Genomic DNA, 14,618 nt, shown 5'->3' with positions numbered 1-14,618 from the left:
AATTATTGAAAATGTCTAACTTAATTCACAATTGCAATATATCGTCCGGGTTTGTGCTACGACATCTACGTTATAAACGGGATAATAAAATAAGTTTCGTAAATTGACAGAGAAACAAACAGTTTATTATTGCAGTATTTATTCTTACATTCTATCATAATACTGTGTAACATACAAGAAATGCACTTTAATGAAACCTACAGAAGAGAATCTGAATACAGAAATATTATTTAATATCATATATGCCACATTTTCCTTAAATTGTTCATCTTGTACGCTGCCTTATATAAATAATTTGTGTATGCTCTTTGTTCTTCTTGTTTCTACACCGGCGAAACCATAAATTGTATTTAAACAGGAGCGATCCATAAAATAATTAATTCTAAGGTACTTTTAACAAATGTTAGTTGTTTCCTATCACTCACTGATGATTGCATTAAAGTATTCACATTACATATAACTATTGATTTATTTTCCACTTTAAACAGTTGTGTCATGGACAAAGAAAAGAAAAAAATTTTTGTGTTACCTCTCTTTGGTCGTAAAAATTAGTAATTCTGCAGTAAAACGGCTTATACGATTAGACGACGAATATCTCTACCGCGTACACTCGATGGATTCAAAATGGAGGACAACACAGAACAAAGGAAGCAAAACGATAACATAGTATTCGTACAACTTTGTTTCTCTAGTTGTACTGCTAATACTGGGACTTTCGTTTTCTTAAAATATCGTTTTAAAATAACATTTTCGTGTCGAGTGTGGTCATTATTCAAAACGCTAGAGATCTTCTTTTCTCTTCCTTTTTTTTTTGCGTCAGAATTCTAAAAATAAATATATCTGAATAATCGAAAACATTTTTCCAGTAAAGTATTACGTACAACAATGTTCGAATCATATTTCGATATTGTTATACTATAAAAAAGATATTAGTTTCAATATATCTTTGCACCCACCAAGAGTCACAATTAACGACAGAATAATTCCGACTAGATTACTTGTCATCTTTAACACATTCACTGCCAAGTTTATCATGGCGAGTGTACACTGTGATAGTTTCTTTGAATGCACTTTTACACAGTCAGTGCAAAAGTAAAATTATGAAATATAAGGCAGCAGTGAATCTGTTAATAACGTGATAAGCGATCATATTTCTTCATTCGTCCAGAATATTCTATGGCATTCGTTTATCCTTGAAAACAATGCTGTCCAAAATAAAGATACAATAACTTAAAAAACATGTTCCTCCTATTCGTCTCCTGTTATACCATATGGTATAGATTTCTAATATTATTACACTAAGCAGATATACAACAAGTACGTATTAACAAGAATAATTATCCTCTATTACAAACATTTAGCTTCTTTGTCCATTAGTAACAACCTTCACGAAAGACAAAGAAGCATTAAGTAGTGTCTCCAATTTTGATGGACAGCATTGCTTTGACAGAATATCTTCTTTCCTTTTTTAGAATCTATGTCTGTATATTTTTGTATATACAAACATATAGTATATTATATATATTTATATTTATATAAAGAACTGATAAATGTATCTTTTTTACGCATAAAATTGACGCAAATATACATATATCCTTGCATGCCTCCTGCGTATATCCTTATATTCAACAAGAATGCAATCACGGTTGTATGCCGTCTTCTGTGCTGCAGTTCGAACAATTCTAAAGCAAACACTTCCTCTTATTTTAATTTATTCGAGGACGACCAAGGAGCGGTTTTTATTTTCTTGTTTTTGTTTTGGATCTAAGAGTGTTCGCAATCTTGTATACACACTTGATGAAAGTTGGCCGAGCTCTTTCATATTGTAAGGCGTGATGAATCAATGAAGCCGTAATAACAGAATACCTATTTGTTCTTTTTTTTTTTTTTTTGTTTTCTTTAAATGTTCGCCATTCCTGACATCATCGACGGTCTGAAATTCTCTTAACTTTTTCTGATCTCATAGAAACGACTAAAATTACGCGTTACTATATTATCAAGTTTCTCGGTTTTTCTTTCCGTAATTTAGCATATTATATTTTTCTTAGCGTTTTTTATTTTATTTTTTCAAACTACTCGCTCTTTCTTTCCTTTTGTTAATACCATTTTCTTTTCCTAATGGGCGTTCAGAACAAACGCATCAACAAATGAACTATTACAACAACAGGAAGTCTACCGTGCTGTAACTGCGTTTCCTCGCAACGATCACGTTAATTCCTATAACATCTTTTAATGTTTCTTTTTTCTTAATATCGTCTCGATGCGCTTCACGTCCCTATGAGAGGATCATTTTTCGTTTTTTACGATTCGCTGGAAGAAATAAGTGCTTAGTACCATTGGTGATATCACACAAATTATACCTATATTCGAATCCCCGTATTTGAACAATTTTCGACTTCAAGAATAAGTTTGGCAATATATTGAATACGAAATATTATGCGCTTTCAGAAAGACGAAGTACGACGGATTCGTATTTGTTTCACTACTCTGAGAACAATCATGAAAAATGCGAACATTTGCACACAAAAGAAAACAATGAATTACATTTACATTGTAATCGAAATCATTTGAAAAATTTAACCCTTTGTCTGATATATTTAGTTTATGAAGTCTTTTACTATAAAAAACTAATAAATTTTTAATGTTTGTTATGTAAAATATATATATATATATATATATATATATATATAACTGTATTATTAATATATAAATTAATTTGTTGAATATTCTAAATCTTTAGTTATTAAATTATCATGAAATTATCAAGTTATTAAAATACAATAAATAACTATTACTTTCTCAATGAAACAGATAATTTTTAATATGTTAGTAATTTCAATGATTTTCAGTAAAAGGGTTAAATGTACATGGAAAAGAGACAATTTCTTTTATAATTACTTGGTTGTTCGGCAAGTAATTACAAAAGCTGAATACACATATACAAAACACTAGCATAATAATTATGGAAACAGGTGTACGCAGATCTAACAAATATTTTGTAATCTTCACAAAACATTAGAACATGATACATAAATTAAGAAATCAATTCGTACAGTGTACACCATCACAGAAATTTTTAACGTTATTCTGTGCACTCACTTACTGATCGATACAAATCTCAGTACACGTTTCTCTAATGGAATCATCGTAGTTTAGACGAGATGTATAAGATTTGTTGATTCGAAGATCTCAGCACACATTAAGATCGATTGAAGGTACCGTGTTTTTTCCCGTTGTTTTAAATAGCCCAGGCTTAAATATGTACCACCATTAAAAGACGCATTTTTTAAAAATGATAAATATCTGGATCGTAAACTGTATTTACATCACACAGTTTCGTAAAAGCTTGCACAGTAAATTTTGTTGTCGTGCAGTGTGCAGTGTTCGACACTCATGCATACACTAACAAGTCTACGTTCGACATTAGAAAAGAAACTAAATTTATTATTATTAAAGTTAAAGAAAAAAAAAAAAAAAGGAAACAAACAAACGATATTACCGTTTATATAGTGAACGGTATCACTTTTCATAAGAAACAATTAATCATTTTTTCACGCATATTTCACAACATCAACAAAACAGAAACACATTAATATTACAGATAAATAATGAGACTAATGATATAAATTTAGTTTTCCTAAAATTAATCTTAATATCGTATTCGCTTCTCCATTTCGAGATCGAATTATTTTGGAACTTACATGGCGGAAGAAAAATATTTTTCGCGCGCAAGATTGACCCATGACATGGAATCGTCGTCAACGAACGATCATCAATTTTTAGGTAGTACATTTCTCGAGAAATTGATGAAAGATAATGGTAATGTTACGGTAACGACCGTGACATAGTCGCAGAAGTAATTACAGACTTGGCAATGCACACATGTGACTACACCAATAAAATATTCGCAAGTTTAGCTTTGTTTCTCTAACCAAACAGAACGATACGCAGATAAAATGTGGGAAAATAATTGTTTGACTCATCTTAGCAAAATTTAAGCTGCAATTCATTCACGTTACAAAGAAGAATGCAATATAGGAACTATCATGAAACGGATTGTATTGTTGTTGTTGTAATGTCCCTTTTTATTTCACGAACGATCTAATTGATAAATCGAAAAGAAGCGAAACGTGGCAAGCAATCGTTAGAAACCAAATTAACGATTTTCCTTCTTGTTTTTTTCCTTTTCTTGATCGAATCCTTTCTTCGATTCGAATCGAGAGACGAAAATCGCAAAATACAGAAGAAAGAAAAATAGGAAACCAGATTCGTGCAACTATTCCAACACCTACGAAAAGTAAACGCGAAATATCTGGCGAATTTCTCATCATGAAATACCGAAGATTAATTAATTCTCGATATGAAAAGAAAATGCACAATACGAACACGCACCCGTTATCGAACTATAACATAATAGTACCGTCCCCACACGGCACTACCGACGTAAAACATATTGTTATAATTAATAATGTACAAATAGTCTATCTGTAGTCTACATAGTATACGAACGTATCTGCGGCTGCTAAACCTGTGTATAAGTTGGCGAGATTCAGTCTTCACATATAAAGGAGAATAGTACTCTTCTTCATTTTTTTTTGTTTAACATTATAATATGCACATTTATGTTTATAATAATAAAAATGTTTATGTACGCGATATCACAGCGTTCAGCATTAATCATTAAAAAGGTACTCATGTTCCCGAGGCTATGTGTTAGTATCATCAACGATCGTACGGCACAGAAAACTCGACGACATTAATCGTTCATTCGTCGGCTTGTATTTACGTGGAGAACATTGTGCCAATTATTGTTTCGTTGATCCTTTTTTTTTTGTTTTCCTTTTTGTCGAGGGAAAAAAATATATTAGTACGCGAACAGATAAAAAAAATTGTAAGTTCGATCAACTAGCATAATCTGGATCGGAGTGCTTAATGCAAACGTGAAGATTCCACGAGAATATGTCGTTTCCGAACCCTTTTGTCTTTGATTAACAGACGGAAGGCGCGTCACAGATATTTTTGAAAAACCACCCCTCACCCACTCACACCTTCGTTCGGCGTTTATCATCATCGTTGGTGATTGATTAAAAAAATATATACGGTTTATTAGAAATATATCCTAGACCGAGACGTTCGAGTTTATCGATATTGCAAGAGTTTATGGAACACTTTATGAAAGTTCCTTTTATGCTCTTCCATGTTTATAACAATAAAAGGAGCAAGATCTTTTCGGGGAATCTCTCGGTATTAACTAAAGATGACTGGATCTCGTTAGAAGTTACGTTAAAAGTACGATTCAATGGACGTTCCCTAACAACGCGTCGAAACGAAATTATAATACAAAAAAGAAAGAATGAATAATTGTCGTCGACTAGTAGGAAGAAATAATAATTCGAAGATTCGATTTTGCTCCCTAGAAGTAAAATTATACCGCATGCCCTACCACGTGAAAAATACGCATCCATTTTTTAACAGTCCCCGTGACACTGGACTTAATACGAATTACAAGTGAGCATAAGATTTATAATTGTTCATTAAAGTAAATAATAAAAAAACAAGTACAAAAGAAAAATTAACAAAAAAATTCATAGCTGAGCAGTACTGAAGTTTCACGGACTTCTTTGCTAGCAACAAACACGTAAGTATTAGAAGACTATATCTTAACAAACAGACATACAAAATAAAAAGAAACAGTTTCACGATAATTGAGAAAAAAAAGAAACACGAAGAACATCATGTTTACGCTTTTATATAATCGCGTAGGAGATGAAATTGTCGGACTACATAATGAATCGAAAAAATAAGACTTAAGATATTTATGAATAGAACGCTCAGAAATAATAGAAGTTTTCCAATCTTCCAATCCCTTTCTATCTGTTCTTTACCCTGACAATACACGAATTCACACGGCAAACGCAAAAAATAAAAGAATAAAAGGAATACTGATCTTTCGTTTTTTCCTAACAACTTTCGTTCCTCTTCCCTTAAAGTAGACAGCGAGCTCTCGCAGTACACGTCATTTAGGATCACATGATTTGTATACCATGTATAAAACTGATAAGATACGTTCCTTATTTTAATTGTGATGCGCGATAGGTAGATCTATAAATATGCTACATCTTACATATCACAGAGCTACGCGTACACCCACTATCAATTTTCAAAATGCAAGCTGCATTTCGCTAAAACGTTTGCTTTGTTCGGAAGAAACATAAAAACGCAAAGTTTCTTACGTTACTGTCAATTGAAATGTAAAAGATATGAACCCTTTGCTGCCCAATGTTCGGTGTTTGTCCTGTGTCCACTTCGTTTGTACTTCGAGCCAAGTATAACATAAAAATTTCTAAGAAAGGTTATAGAAAAGATATGCATATTCGAATTTCATTCAGTCATCGATTTTCATTCTCGCCTTCATCTCATCTTAATTTATGGAAACAAATGCAGCACAGCTGAAAGGGTTACAATTCTGAGGCTTTCTGAAACATTTAGAAGTCTACACTATTGGAATAGAGAACAGCCATGTTATAATATTGCTGCCCTCAGAGAATGTAAGATTCTGACAAGTTTTAAACCAGAGTTACGGAAGCGACTGTTCAGTCTCGAACTGAGTGTAATTCTCATCTGGTTGAACAAGTGTCTTGAACTTATAGCAGCCTTTCTGCTCTCCAACAACCCAACTATCTTCTTTGATTGACTCACGAGATAGTGAAAGTTTAAAAACCTAGATTGAAAAAAAGAAATATTAATAAATAAAACATAACTTCAATTCATCTATTAAATTCTCACAAATCACAAAGTGTATCTAAAAGCCTCAGTAATTGGTAAATGCATGAAAGATACATCGCTTGCAATATAATGGAATTCCAAGATGTACAGTTGCACTAAGATAATGTCTGCTATTTGGAGTAGACTATATATTCTAACTTTACAACGAAACTATAATCTCTGAAAAAAAGAAATGTTAGTATCTTTCTGACCAATTGTGACGAAAAGGTAGATTCGAAGAAAAATTCAAAGCGATAGATGATTTAATAGAGGGCGTACGCAATGTATGAGTATTCAGAATTGTCTAATACTCGTAGCATACGCTTCCTATTATTTATATCACTATTCATTCTGACAACGCAATGTGTTGCAGTCAGATCAACACAGTAGGAGCGTAAGCATTCACAATGTTCAAAAGGGCAAATACAAACAATATACCGCGAATGCCTAACTTCTGCTCGCGACCCCACCACAAACAACATTTTAAATGTATCCGATTTATCGGCTCAGCAAAAGAAGAATATAAAGACTACCACGTGGAAACCTAGAAACGAATCGACAGAGTTTTTTTTCTCAATCTCTTTTATCGAGCAAAATCCGCTTGAAGTATGCGTGTGACGCGCGGTTTTTTGTGAATCAACCGGAAAATGGTATTGTGCACACGTACTGCTTCACAACATTTTCTACTGTGCGTAATTAAGTAACGAACTGTGAGACCGTTTCACGAAAGCGTTACGTATAATTATCACAATAATGTCGTTCGCAAACGAGTCCTTGCTCGAGTGTATATTTCGAGTCTTGCATTCTTCTCTGTTGGCTCTTTTTTAGTTTCTTTGCTATTCGTTTGTTCAAGTAGTGACGTGTACAGAGTAATCTGGAGGCCCGCAAAAAATTCGCTATGCGCTGTCGATAAACGGTTTCGTGCCTTTTATCACGGCATGAATTTATATTTTCATTTTTCTCACATCCTTCATATATCACATGAAATTTTCTCGAGAGTCGCTTCGTAATGGCCATAGCGATATACATATACAACACATGGATCGTTACCATATATATAAGTTAAAAACTCTTTCGTCACGCGTTTCTTTGTTCAATATACATACGTTCACGGCAGCGCATTACTTTTTATAGCTTGAACGTTTCGATAGAAAAATGTCTCTCGGATAGTTTGAATCATTCCCTAAAAAATAGCAATAATTTCAGTGAGCACGAACTAAAAAACAGGTACAACTAAATTTTATTCGATTCGCGGCCAGCCTGGCGCGTGCACCTATACATTGTACACGGTCGCGCAAGGACAAGACCACTCAGTGGCCAATTGCATAAACATCAAACAACAATGTTTCTCTTACTTTTTTTTATCTTCGTATAATCATTCGTTGGTTTAACAACAAATTACTTTCGATATATATTATAAAAATAAGGTATCAAACTTTGCGCCGAGGTACACAGCCATTGTGACTACATGCTTAATTTAAGTTGTCCCCTAAAGCCCAAGTTTTCCTTTCTCTTACCCGTTACCGGTTTCATACTTTGAATTTGTTCCAAAGACACCGGTGTCCAGGATAGATCTCGAAGTACTCACTTTTGTACGCTATATAATTATGCTGGGATTTATCGTTCATCAAAGTTCTTTAATTTTGATGAGATTTAACCACTTCACCCTCTATTATCAAAGAGACACAAAACACCCGGTCTCATTACAGAACAGAGGACACGATGTTTCTTTATATTTGTCGTGTGCTTTGTAAAAACGGGTGTACGGCTTAATTTTTATGCAAAAGGCCTTACATTTTGAAGAGCGTTGCCTGTACATACGTATATATATATATATATATGCAAAATATAAATAAATTATCAAATATGAAAACGTTAACCCACGCCCCTTCTATACGTTTCGTGCATTTCGGGAAAGCATTAAACGACGTTTACATAGTTTTATCGCAAGAAGATTAATTACTTTTCTTAAGGATATGACCATAGCTATAAGCCTATATTTGCTGGTCATATTCTACATCCAGTATTAATTATATCAATGTATCATTGCTAAATAACTACTACTACTTCAAAGAACTCGACTGGAATGTGCCTCATAGATTACCGATTCGTAATAATTAATTTTTTCAATTTTTCTTTTTCCTTATTCTTTGGAACGTTTCGCAGTATTAGTTCAATTTTTATATTTACCAATAAAGAACAATAAATTATTCGACTATACTATCTCTATCTACGTTCTCTCTTTCTTTGAAAGGAGCCCAAATAATTTATTTCTCGTTATAAGTTTTAATCGGCACTATTCCAGAAAAAAAAATAATAAATGAGAAAGAAAAGAAGAAAGATTATGGTACTTATATATTCAAAAGAGACCCAACCATCTACACAAATAGTAATATTTAGTGGGCCCAATATAAACAGGAAAATCCGATTTTTTACTTAGCCTGCACTCTTACCGATTTGTACCTTGAAATGCGTCACTGCTGTACCGGTGTAGGCGGATAAGGATAAGTATACGGCGGCACAGCTTGGAACTGGCTGTATCCCATCGATTGGTATGCGCAGGCCCCGGTATTCGGTGGTGGACGATTTGTCTGGAAAAACTTATTGTTTACAAGGCTCTGCATTCCTGAATCTGTGTGTCCACCAGCAGATGGCATCATGAATGGAGGTGGCATAGAATACACGCTTTGTCCTCCAGCTGTTTGATTAGTGCTGTATGCGTTCTGGCGATTATGGTAACGATTACTTTGGAAACCACCTGTTCTTCCATGGTATCTAGGTATATTTGCATTCTGATAGCCAGCTTGATAACTAGTGCTAGTTTGACAGCTGTTGGTATAAGTATTCGATTGTCGTTGATGTTGTTGCTGTTGATGCTGTTGGTGTTGTTGCTGCTGTGACTGTTGTTGGTGTTGCTGATAATTAGATTGGAAAGTATTCTGGCGATTAGCCTGGTATGCATTTTGTTGGCGTACAACAGTCCTCTCTTGACTGTTACCATTATGTTGAGTACTTTGAACATGTTGAGCCTGCCAATTGTTTGAAATAGGGCTGCTATTGTTTCGCGGACTTCCAGTTGAACTACTATCCTTATTAGAGCGAGAGTGACTCCAACGTTGGCGGCCCTTGCCATACGCAGGTTTTATCGAGTTTGCTAAATCTGCCAGTTGGGGGTTTATCGTTTGACCAGCTTCTTCCAGAACGGAAATCAGTTCCTTCGCTTGTCTAGCGTTATTAGGCGTAAAGTAAGCATATGCTGTACCTGCACTTTGACAACGTCCAGTTCTCCCTATTCGGTGAATATAATCCTCCGAACTGTTCGGGTAATCGAAATTAATTACATACTTTACGTCTTCGACATCCAAGCCACGAGCAGCAACATCGGTAGCAACAAGTATCATTGTTTTTCCGTTTCTGAACTCGGATAACACGTAATCTCTTTCAGGTTGTGATTTGTCACCATGAATAGAGATAGCTGGCCAACCCTCTCGTTTAATAGCTTTGGTGATGTCATCCACCTTCTTTTTCGTTTCAACAAAAATAATCATCTTGCTTCCTCTGTCTTTGCCAATTTCTCTCAATAGACCTGAAAGTTTCGTTTCTTTCTCGTGCTCTTGACAAATCTCTATGATCTGGCGAATATTGTGATTGGCAGCCAATGTCAGAGAACCTATGTTAATTTGAATGTAATCTGAGAGGAAATCTTCAGCCAAAGCTTGCACTTCTTTGGGCCATGTCGCAGACCACATCAATACCTGTCTATCAGGTCTAATTTGTTCAATGATTTTTCGAATTTGCGGCTCAAATCCCATATCCAACATTCTATCTGCCTCATCCAATACAAGATATGTGCATCTGCGCAAGTTCGTGGTTCCCTTCTCGAGGAAATCGATCAGTCTACCGGGAGTTGCGATACATATCTCAACGCCGCGCTCTAAATCGCGAGCTTGAGGTCCTTTCGGGGAACCACCGAAAATGCAAGTGTTACGAATGCACGAGGAGGAACCAAAGTCCCTAGCAACGGATTGAATTTGCTGAGCTAACTCTCTTGTTGGGGCAAGTATTAAAACGATCGGCCCCTCTCCCCGGTTCAAACGTGGTTGATTATTAATGTGTACAGTTGCTGGTAAAATATACTGAAAAATATCCACAACAACATTCTCTTAACATTTATCTAACTAAAAACATTTTGCCTCAATACCTTGTAGAGAGTGTGTATTTTAATCCTAAAAAAAATAAAGTTCTATGTTCTTTTTAATACTTATATATTATTTCCTTAATGATTTATAGTACCAAATTAAAAATTTTAATTGATATATATATATACAGGATATCCTACTAACTCTGTTACAAGGTGATATATTTGTTACTTTTAATGTAATAAAAAATACCAGAAACATTACAATATTCAAAAATGTCAAAGGAATAAATTGTTTGATTTGGAGGGACAAACATTATGTTAAACAATAATTTCTTTTCACCGTTACATTCAAATATTTTTTAATACACTCCAGATTTTCTATAAAAAAATTATTAATCTACTTATATTGAAAAACTATTAGTTTTGTAGTTATTTTAACTTGTGTTATATAACTAAATATTATAGTCAGCTCATAAATCTCACAAATACAAATACTATACTAATTATTATGTACTCAATAAACAATGAAATATCAAATACATTATTATAATTACTATCTTTTGAGACTGAAATATTTTAAAAATTTGTATATATAAATAAATTATATTAAAATACGTACAGCTAGAGTTTTTCCAGATCCTGTTTGAGCAATTCCAACCAAGTCGCGTCCACTAAGTGCTATTGGCCAGCCCTGTGCCTGAATTGCTGTTGGTTCAGCAAAGCCCTGCTTTCTAATCTCTTCCATCACATAATCTGGGAAGTTACTTTCTTCGAATGCTTGAATTGGAGAAGGAGTATTGTTTCCTTTTACAGTGATTTCTTTACCAATGTGATATTTGGTAACTTCATCGGTTGATCTTTTTAAAACATTGATATGTGGAATATATAAATTCTTTGTGATCACTGGTAATTTAGTCAGATCCCATATAGGCTTCTTCAATGAATCTCCAGGAGTTCTTCTTTGGACTTGCTTCTTAAGTGACTTCTCTTTCTGTTGCTGTTGGCTGTTCCAATATGTTCCTCCTCCATTACGATTGCTAGAGTCTCTACTTCCCCTGGGTCTGTAACTAATTTTTTTTTTAAATTATTTTCATTTAAGTGGCATTAACAATCTCTTAACATATGTTGAATATTCACTACATAATGAGTTTATAAACCATTGATATGGAACAATAAATGATATTCAACATGAAATATACAATGAACATACACTATTGTGCAGAAATATTTGGACATTTGGTGCAGTCCAACCAAAATACTGATATTTTCATTACATTTTAAAATTATTATGAAAGAATATTTTTCTGCTGTTAATTATTACATCTTGCTACAGCTGAGATCAGATGTGCTAAATTTTAAAAAGTAAACTAAACTTAACAAAAAAGGTAAAGTAAAGTAAATTAAAAAGGACACTAAGACAAAGGAATATACTTGCATTAATCAAGTTTCATATTTATCTCTAACAAATAAATTATACTATATAAAGTCTATAAAAATTTTCAGAACATGGTTGGAAACACATATTCCAACCATTTTAACATCTTAACATTGAACATATACACTTAAGTCACTTAACTGAAGTATTTCCATAGAAACAATTTTCTTGAGCCTTCAATTATTGCTTTTTTATTTATATTAAACACATTAACTGTTGTTTTTATCAATATCTACTAACTGTATATGGCTAGCTGAGATAATATCACAGATAAAAATTAGATTGAAGAGCTTAATTTGAAACATACTTCACATATTTTTAATAATTTAGAGGTGTCTAAAGGCTTATATATGATAGTGTAAAGCATCTGCTTAAACTCAATTAAAACCCTTTAAAACATAATAACTTTCTGAGATTTTTGGGAAGTTAGAGGGATTAATTTATTAGATGAAGTGTACAAAAATTTTGAAAAAGTTCCAACTGATCGAAACCGCGAAAAAGATAGTAATGGCCGCTTTTTACAATCTTTTCATCCGAGTTTATAATGAAAATTTAAAATATACGTTTTATAGATTTATTTCAGCTATACACATGCTAAAAATTTCATCGAAATCGATTGATACAGAAACAAGCCATACGCATCAAAAGGTAAGAACGTAGATTTATTACAGTTATAGAACGAAAGTCGTAAAAAGTTGCGATCTTTAACCGCTTGTAGCTCATAGCAACGTTACTCATTTCAATGAAATCTTCAACATCTATATAACTGACAAGAATCTACAAAACGTACTGTTTAAATTTTCATTACAAAATCACATAAAAAATTTGCAGAAAGCAAACTTTACTTGTTTCTTCGCGATTTCTACTAATTGCAACTATTTCAAAATTCTTTTTGGCACGTTATCTAGTAAACTAATCCTAATTTCTCCAAAAAATTCAAATCGTTTGGTTCAACTCATAAATGTTATTTTGTTTTAAAAAGTGTGCCAATATTAATGTGCTTCATTGTATGAAGCATATGTAACAAGATAGCAGTCTGATATAAAAATCAATAAGATGGTGGCTTGATACAAGGATATCAGGTAATACATATTATTACAAAAATAATTTTTATTCTTTAATTTTACGATTGTCAGTATCTTTCCATTAGATAATGACAGCGCCATTTTATTTTTTTAATGTCGCATTTAATTTTATTAAAAAATAATACAATACATCTTTAACGTACGCAAATTCTGTTCTACCATGTTTCGGAATAATGAATTTTCATAAGACACGGGATTGTTAATTCGACCCATAATTAAGCGATTCGGCAAAAGCTGCGGTCGAGAATATCCACGAACAAAATGGTGAACACCATGTCGCAAAAAAAAAATTTCTCCAGTTTCAACATTTCACAACGTATGGTATTGTCATATTGCACGTTTAAAAGACAGAATTTAACGTAACGTACCTGGTACGATTGGAATAACTGTTGTTATACATTTCGGCAAAAGTTCGGAAGAATCTGCTGACACACTACCAGTCCCGTAAGAACGATCTTCGATTTTTCGGGAACTATGTCAGTTGTACCAGTTATACCTGCGATAAAAAATAATTATACAAGAAAACTAATAAAACGAAAATATGAACGAATATATTTATTTCGTAATAATCTTATGCCGAATGACAAAAGTATTCGAATGAAAAAAGCTAAGAATATTCGGACGAACTTACCCTGCAAGACCCGGCGAGCAGAGCAGTAATGGCTGACAGGCACTGGGAAGACGGAAACGGGCGACTGGGCAATGTTTCCGTTTCTCGTCATGCAAGTTCCACGCACACATAGAAACGACGTCCGTTCATTGGTTCCTTTCTTTTGTAAAATCGTGATGCTAACACGTTGTCCAATAGTAACACGACAGAACAAATCAATAAATTCCAGTGTGATATAGTTACCGAACATAAAGGCACGTACTCATGAGAGTAACGACGTATAGTGAAGTGAAAATTGAACTGAGTTGAAAACGGTCAAACGATTTTCATCGTATTAAAATTTGGTAATAATAAGTTAAAAATTTCACGCAAACATTAAAAAAGACCTTTTTATTTAAAAGATAATATAAGCAATGGATGATATTCATATTGTAATTCATATTGTAATATAAGATATATATATATATGTAAGATATATATATCTTTTATCGTAATACAATTATTGAATTTCAACATTATATTCCATATTATTTTTGCCCATAAAAAAGAATTAAACTGAGATGATACTAAATTAATAATTAA

The 14,618-nt window shown here is 33.2% G+C and overlaps 1 protein-coding gene across 1 annotated transcript; it reads right to left on the bottom strand.

Moving 5' to 3' along the window:
• Nucleotides 1-103: 103 nt before the first annotated feature.
• LOC132914074 (uncharacterized) lies at nt 104-14,165 on the bottom strand. Its single transcript, XM_060972879.1, has 4 exons — nt 14,058-14,165; nt 13,795-13,922; nt 11,526-11,973; nt 104-10,901 (listed from the first exon to the last, which is right to left on the bottom strand). The coding sequence occupies exons 2-4, from the start codon at nt 13,824-13,826 to the stop codon at nt 9,240-9,242; spliced, it is 2,142 nt and encodes a 713-aa protein (XP_060828862.1). The 5' UTR covers nt 13,827-13,922; nt 14,058-14,165; the 3' UTR covers nt 104-9,239.
• Nucleotides 14,166-14,618: the final 453 nt, after the last annotated feature.

Source organism: Bombus pascuorum, chromosome 14 (genome assembly GCF_905332965.1).
Source record: "Bombus pascuorum chromosome 14, iyBomPasc1.1, whole genome shotgun sequence".
In the NCBI taxonomy this organism is placed as follows: domain Eukaryota; kingdom Metazoa; phylum Arthropoda; class Insecta; order Hymenoptera; family Apidae; genus Bombus; species Bombus pascuorum.
The sequence above is the reverse complement of the archived record's forward strand: the minus strand, read 5'-3'. Positions and strand labels throughout refer to the sequence as shown.

Excerpts from the sequence above, each read along its gene's own strand:
- LOC132914074 (XM_060972879.1), bottom strand. The coding sequence starts at position 13,826 with ATGTATAACAACAGTTATTCCAATCGTACCAG. Across the intron at positions 11,974-13,794 it reads AGTTATTCCAATCGTACCAG|TTACAGACCCAGGGGAAGTA; the intron begins GTACGTTACGTT and ends AAAAAAAATTAG. Across the intron at positions 10,902-11,525 it reads GATCTGGAAAAACTCTAGCT|TATATTTTACCAGCAACTGT; the intron begins GTACGTATTTTA and ends GATATTTTTCAG.